Source organism: Parasteatoda tepidariorum, chromosome 1 (genome assembly GCF_043381705.1).
Source record: "Parasteatoda tepidariorum isolate YZ-2023 chromosome 1, CAS_Ptep_4.0, whole genome shotgun sequence".
Classification (NCBI taxonomy): Eukaryota; Metazoa; Arthropoda; class Arachnida; order Araneae; family Theridiidae; genus Parasteatoda; species Parasteatoda tepidariorum.
The window spans coordinates 18,050,706-18,058,904 of record NC_092204.1 but is presented as its reverse complement, the minus strand read 5'-3'; the positions used below and the strand labels follow the sequence as shown (position 1 = coordinate 18,058,904).

Sequence of the window (8,199 nt, the reverse complement as noted above, 5' to 3'; positions counted from 1 at the left end):
AAACACTACAGGTTTAATAATACTTGATCGATCCTTTTTTCAAGACTTTCGAGAAGATGAGCAGAAAGTAGTATCCCGGAAGTCTTTCTGCGAATTTCAACCCATGGCGCCATCCGTGCTTAGCTTTACACGGTCGGTTTTGTACTACTACTTCCGACTGATTTTCACGACTAATCTTGAAAAAAAAACGCACTATCCAATATTATTATACATGAAGTGTTTAAAATATAGCGCGTTCTTTCAATGAAATAAACAACTAATAAATTTGGAAGACTCTGCAAGCTTGCTATGATACTACCCAAGAAATAACAAACAGTGCTATTTTACACAAATATAGCCAAATAAGCGTTTTTATATGGCTAACCTATTTATGCTGTTGTATTAATTTTGTTGCATTTGTTCCAGGCTCACGACCTGTTAGAATTCACAAATTGCAGAAAACTCTTATGTATAGTTAAAGAACGCGTAAATTTGAACACAATTCACAATCATAAAATTTCCTAGAATATTATGCATGCCCCTTCACACATCGCGTTGTATGCGGAAGGATACACCGGAAGATTTCTAAATTTCTTCCGGTTTTAGGAAGCTTGTTATTGTTTGTATTCAGTCAATCATCCATAGTTGCAAACAAAATTCTAAATCGGGACACAGCTCTTTATTATATGCGTGTTTATGGAAATTGTTACAGCTTAAAACGCGTGCTTACGAAAATGGACACAGTTTCTGAGCTGTGGCCATTTTCGTTCGTATTTTATTCATTAAGTTTTACTCAGAATGAATGTTAGAGACATAGATCTGTAAGTGGATACAAGATCAATAGGTTTATAGATTTATAAGTAAGGGTTAGCATACCCTGGCTAAAATTCGGTTGGGATCTTTGTTTTTACTATTGTGTTTTAACTAGTCACTCGAGAAACCGATCTGACTCTCTCGACGTTGACTGGGCTTCTAAAGTAGCGTGATGTAGTTCAAAATCTCCCAATGAGATAAATAGGATAGTTAGCAATCGGCGTGATTTGACTCAAAATCTCTCTGTGAGATAAATAGGGTAGCTAGAGATCAGCGTAATTTGGCTCAAAATCTCCCAGTGAGATAAATAGGGTAGTTAGTGATCGGCGTGATTTGACTCAAAATCTCTGTGAGATAAATAGGGTAGCTAGAGATCAGCGTGATTAGACTCAGAATCTCTCTGTGAGATAAATAGGGTAGCTAGAGATCAGCGTAATTTGGCTCAAAATTTCCCAGTGAGATAAATAGGGTAGTTAGCGATCAGCTGAAAAATTGCAATCAGTCAACTAAAAATTGGACCTTAGGAGCATAAAGGTTCACACGTGAGAAAGTGCAGTCAGAAGTGATAGTTTAAATAGCTAAAATTTCGTTGTCAGAGTATGAAATTCATTGATTAAAACAGGATCAACCGCAATGACTAATTCAAGATATTTTTTTTATCAATATAAATGGTAGGAATGTAAATAAAAAAATTGAGCCACAGATATGATAAAAACAAATAAAAAAAATCACAGCATCGACTTAATGACAAAGCTTTTAATTAGTGAATCCTGAACTGAGTTAGCTGTGTGACATAGTTGGTTTCTCAAACAGCAAACTAATTGAAAAAAAAAATAAGAAAAATAGAATGCACCTAAGTTAAACACTAAACATATTATTTTATGATGATTTTATAATCCAGTTTTGTAGGTACTTTAAATGTTAATATATTTAAAATGTGTGTGTTTTTTTTAAAATCAATATAAATAGTAGGAATGTAAATAAAAAAAATTGAGCCACAGATACGATAAAAAAAAATCAGCATCGACTTAATGACAAAGCTTTTAATTTTTAATTAGTGAATCCTGAACTGAGTTAGCTGTGTGACACAGTTGGTTTCTCACACAGCCAACTAATTGAAAAACTAGCTGGAGGTGAAGTTTTTGAATAATTCATCGAAGTTGAATTAAAGTGAGAAATAAAATGCATTAAAATGTTGCTTTTTTATCAATATAAATAGTAGGAATGTAAATAATAAAACTGAGCTACAGATATAAAAAGAAATTTAAAAAAATCACATCGACTTAATGACAAAGCTTTCATTTTTAATTAGTGAATCCTGAACTGAGTTAGCTAAGTGACACATTTAGTGATAGATTATACCAAATTTCTATCTTAAAAACGCTAAGAATGAAGATTTGTTTTTGACAGAGTAGGTAAAAGCAGATTAAAAAAAATTCTTTTCTAAAACTATTTGTCCACGCACAAACAATTGTACTTGGTTTAATATATATAGAAATACTTTCTCTTAAGAATCTGTAGTTTGCAAAGCAAACAGAATGACTGGTTCCAAAAGAGAAAATATACTGTTGCTGACACAAGAAACTCACACTGTTCTGAGTTTTTCAGGACATATTTAAAGCTTAGTTACAACTTAACATATTTTAGAAATCATTAAAAATTTCCTACATTAAAAAAAATATTCATAGCATGCCACGACACTTAAATGCGGCTATTTCAGGGGATGTCCACTTATAGTTCAAAATATTTTTCATCATTTACACAAAAAATATGCATTTTGATGAAGAGTTTCTAGAGGAAAGGTATAAAATCATTAGTCCATTTATTTACAACAAAAATAGTACATCAGATGTACAAAATATGACTCTTTTGACGAACAAAGAAGTTGAATTAATTTAGAAACCACATCCTATAGAAAGTCTCCTATTTTTAGGCGGATTTTAACATTGACTGCAGCAAGTTCTGAAAATAGATAACGATACACATATGGAAGGTCGATCAATGTCACGTGTTTGTTAGTGCCACATATTGTGCAGGTCCATTCACGTGCTGTATATTCTACATTTGTGATCATTCTTTCTTGATGATCATAGATCGGCGATAATGCATTTTCACACTTCATACAAGCATATTGCTGAAAGGAGAAGAAAAAATTATTTTTCCAGACACACTTCAATACATAAATAACAATACATAACATGTAATAAAATGCATGAATATTTTGAAAGAAGAAAAAATTATTTTTCCGGATATGTTTAAAAAAGCAAATAACAATTATCTTTATTTCATAACATGTAATAAAATGTTAGACTGTACATCAGTTTCGCTAGAAAAAGAATATGTTATGTCTTCTCAAATTGGCATATCTTAACAAATAAAAGTGACACTAAATTTATGCAAATTATTGTATAATACATAAACTTTTTACACATACAAATTTTAAGGATATTTTTATACTAAATATAAGAACATAAAATATTGAAAAAATTATGTTCATAAAATTTTAACTTAATATTTTCTGCTTATAAATTGGCATTAACCCCTTAATGATCAGTTAATTTTCTAGAAAACGGTCATAATAGCGCCTATTTTTTTATTAGTGCTATTTGATTAGTGCTGTCATCTAGTTTAAAATAAACTAACTATCTACAATTACCTTAAAAATATCCTGGTACCGCCATCTGGTGTGTAAAATGAGAAACAAAATGTTTTCCGGACAAGAGAAATAAATTGGTTTTATTCTTATTGGCGCGTTACTACTGAACACTTCAGCCCGGAAATATCACGGGAGCGAGAAATAAAGGGCAAAACCTCACCCCGTCATTTTCACGGGAGTGAGAAATGGCCTTGAACATTTTTTTTAAAAACAGGGTTAGTAAAATTTTTAAATCATAACTTTAAAAAAAAAAAAAACACTTAAATAATTTTGCAAATACAAAGAAGGGAAAATACTTTCGGGAATATAAATAAACTTTGTGATTAAAATACCAATACATTTTGAGATAAATAAACTTTGTGATTAAAATACCAATACATTTTGAGATAAAAAAGATAATGAAAGGCATGGAAATTACCAAGTGGGAGGGGGCAAAAACTGTCCCTCACACAAAGTTGTAAAACCACACTTCACTTAACATGACAACAGGTTAACCAACTGATTTCTTTTTTCAGTAAATTTTTGTTTCTAATATTTAAAAAAAATCTGAGGTGTTTTAAAGCAAATTTGAGTTGGCTAATTGTGCATTTTGCTCTCCGACGAATTTTATTACTTGCCACAGCTGTTAAAAAGTAGTATTAATTTCTTGAATAATACAAAGATGGAAACTAATATGGCAAAATAAAATTCTTATTAACATTATTGAAATTTAAACATATATAGGATATTTAAAGTGTTAGGAAAAGAAAATACAGGATACACAGAGAAGATAATAAACAATTAATAAAATAAAGGAGAAAAAAAAAATCACAATTAATAAAAAACAAAAAAATATTTTTCAAAAAAAGGAAGAAAAAAAACTAATAATAAGTAACTAGCAAATAATGATCAATATTTCTTTTACCTGAACAAGGTCAGAACATTCTGCAAATCTGTCATATAGGAGTACTGATGCACCACTTGCAATTAAGGCATCTCTTTCCATTTCACCAAATCTGATACCACCATCCCTCTTTCGACCCTTCACTGGTTGACGAGTCAGAGGATCAACAGGTCCAGTGGAACGAACCTAATAATAAATTTTTTACAAAACTTATTTTTAATAAAAAAAAACAAAGCAAACAGGAATGGAAGTTAAATTAGTTAATAACATGGCAATTTTTAAACTAAAAAACTTGCTCTTCAAAAACTTCATGTTTACAATACAACATATAGATACAATAAATTCTAAAATTAAGAACATAGATTTTTATATTAAGAGCTGGTGTTGAAAAAAGAATGACTAATGTAATGAATTCATTGAGAACATTGGTACATATCAGTGAGTATAAAATTATATCATACAAGAGATCAGGCTCCTTTGCTGACTGCAGCTTCTTAAACTATAACAGCCATATAATTATTTTACTCAAACTTTTTTTTCTGAAGTTTCCAGAATTTAGAATTCTGGATCTTCAATGTTATACAGTATTAATTAATAACAAATGAATAAAATTTATCTACCTCTCATATATACTGTTAGCTATCAGAAAAATACATTTACAAATGAATTTTGAAAGTAATGGTTAAAACGAATTCAGGATGCAGAAAAGGTACAAAAAAAAGCTGAAACAATTTTGGCACTTTTAAGAGCTTGCCTTAACCTCAGTCTTGATTGTCTAAGAGATTAATGATAAGCAATATTTACTTGATATTTGTCTGCAACCATGTGTCTCAACCTTTGATAGTATATTACACCAAAGAATATATCAGCTTCGAGTTCTCGACCATCAACTCCACTGTACATCCTCTCAGTGCCATAATAGTCAAATCCAACTGTTAAATTAAGACAAAACATAATTAAAAATAAATAAAGTGAAGAAAAATATTGAATAAAATGTATGCAAAAACATACACATTTTCAACTTTTGGAAACAACATGACAGCTACCATTTAAACATCTAAATACTAATTAATTTCTATAAACATTTCATAGTTGCTCTGATGGCTTTCTCTTACAAATACTACAATGAAAATATTTACAACAAATTTTCTGATATTATCCGTTTGATGATCGTTTAATAAATAGAGAAAAAATATAATAGTTATTATTGAAAAAACTTTTCAATACAACAAATTTATTGTGAAGACTTATAAAATTTTCAAACGTATTATACATTATTAAGTCTTCGTAACTTAACTTGAAAGTTAGTTTCAATTCTCTGAGAATGTTCTTCTCCCTTTGTTTATTACATCAAGGGACATTTATGAATGCTCTTGTTGTAGAAAACAAAATAAACCAACTTAACATCCCAAAAGAATCAATTCTGAGTTTCCATCTTTTTCATAATTACTATCAACTTTCTTAGTTTGCAGATGGTGAAAGTGGCAGCCTTTCTAATGCATCATTAAAAAGAGAAATCAATCTAAAATTTCCCATACAAAATAATGATTAAAATTGCAAATAGTGACCTTTTTTTAAACGTTCTCCAAAATAATGGGCAGCCGTGTCAGTTTCTGAAAACTGAAATGGGGTGGCATCATGAATTGTTCCTTCCATGGCTCCTGCTTTGCCAGCCATGCTTTCAATCATCATACCTAAAATTTCAAAGTTTAGGAACTTAGTTAGAAACAAAGTTTAGAAACTATATAAATATTTACAGTAAAGAGATTTCAATAACACAATTCTATATGAACAGCATTGACTTTACAATCTCCGAAGCAAACCAAAATTGATAATTTAAGTTTTAATGCTTATGGTAAGCTAAATCTTATTATTACTATTTTCTTTTTTTTTTGTTGAAAATAATAATTACCTGTTCCAGATAAACATAGCAATTCTTAATGTAGAAGTTTAAAGATACATGAAATTATCTATATAACACAAATTCTCTATTTGTCAAAGAGATTAATGATAATAATAATATTTATTTGAAAAAGTAAAGTTATCTCTTTACTGTAAAGTACTACTACTTTACAGTAAAGAGATTTAAATAACACAATTCTCTGCAAACCGTATTGACTTTACAATCTCTTAAGCAAATCAAAATTGATAAATTTGGGTTATAATGCAGCATGGTAAAAGATTTAAGTTTTAATGCATTGAGTTTTAATTCATGGTAGGTTAATTTTATTATTATTATTTCGAAAATAATAATGACCTGTTCCAGATAAACATAGCAATGCTTAATGTAGAAGTTTAATGATACATGAAATTATCTATAAAACACAAATTTTCTATTTTACAAAGAGATTAATGATAATAAATAATATTAACTTGAAACAGTAATTAAGAGATTTAAGTAACACAATTCTCTATAAACAGCATTGACTTTACAATCTCTAAAGTAAATCAAAATTCGCAAATCGCAAATTTGAGTTTTAATGCTCATGGAAAGTTAATTTTTTTTATTATTATTATGTTTGAAAATAATAATGACCAGCTCCAGATAAACATAGCAATGCTTAATATAGAAGTTTAATGATACATTAGATGATCTATATAACACCAATTCCATATAATGCAAAACCTTATGCTTCAAAATTTGCATTATAAATATTTTCTACTGTAAATCTCATTTAAATGTTTTTTCATTACATTTTTAAATACATTGAACATAAGTCAAAAAGCAATAGAGATTAAAAGTTGGAAAAAAAATCAACTAAATAGAATACTTGAACAAAAATCAATTAATTTAATGTATTTAAATTTTGATTAAAGACAAGAATTTGGATCTTTAATAAAAAGAGTTGCACAATTCATATTCACACAAGGAAAAAAGAAATCAATACGATTTTTTTAGGAGAAAATTTCTATTGCCATTAATGAGCTTTTAATTCTGATTTCAATATTTAATGTACAAAATGTTGTTAACAAATTAATTATAAATATATGTATTTATTAAAATATGTATATAATATGCACAGAGCTCTCAAAAGATTCCCAAAATATTTAAATATCAGCAAACTATTCATAAAAGCAAGAGGAAATTTTCTTAATTAAGCAACCACATCAATTTAAATAACTTTCATTTATAAATGTAATAAGATGTCAAATTATTATGGTAACCAGGAATATTTGATGCTAAATTTGATAAAATGATAAATAAGAACATATTTATGTTCTAAAGTTTACAACCACTGTGGAAATTTTAACACTCCCAATCCCTGCATAAATTTCTAAAAATTAGTAATAAAAACAGATTTAACATAAGCTTAAGATAAGCTACAGATTTAACATAAGCTTAACACATTCGCTGCCACATTTCCATCCTCAGAAGCTGGATTACAAAACAGAGTTTTAATGGTTTAAATGTTCCTTATATTTTACTAGAAAAATCAGAAAAACGAAGAAATATATTATTTTCCTGTTTAGAGAGCCTTTCTTTCCGACGCTCTGGAGCGTCAGTGGCACACAGATTCAACCTGCCTTCGTGAGTGCCATTGACGCTCTAGCGTGTCTGATCAATATTTTCAGAAATTACTGGCATATTGCATAAAATAGCAGCTTAAAAGGAATAAACGGGATACCATTCAAGTATATGCAGTACCATTTATGAGACAATACTGAAAATACAGTGGAACCTGTAAAAGTGACCACCTGGGTAAAGTGAGAATCTGAGTAAGGTGACCATTTTCTGCAAGTTTTATTTAAAGAGTCCTTTTTAAAGACTCTTCATAAAGTGACCACCTCTATATAGTGACCATTTGACTTGGTCCCGAGGGTGGTCAATTTAGACAGGTTCCACTGTATTTATATATGTTGAACATAC

The 8,199-nt window shown here is 29.2% G+C and overlaps 1 protein-coding gene across 1 annotated transcript in view; it reads right to left on the bottom strand.

Moving 5' to 3' along the window:
- Positions 1 to 2,590: 2,590 nt before the first annotated feature.
- LOC107438286 (RNA polymerase I subunit Rpl135) overlaps positions 2,591 to 8,199 on the bottom strand; it is a 45,482-nt gene continuing 39,873 nt past the window's right edge. The window contains exons 23-26 of the mRNA XM_043044071.2: positions 5,900 to 6,025; positions 5,136 to 5,263; positions 4,353 to 4,517; positions 2,591 to 2,926 (exon numbers count right to left, since the gene is read on the bottom strand). Coding sequence (XP_042900005.1) covers positions 2,702 to 2,926; positions 4,353 to 4,517; positions 5,136 to 5,263; positions 5,900 to 6,025 — 644 coding nt within the window. The 3' untranslated portion in view covers positions 2,591 to 2,701. The remainder of the gene's footprint in view (positions 2,927 to 4,352; positions 4,518 to 5,135; positions 5,264 to 5,899; positions 6,026 to 8,199) is intronic.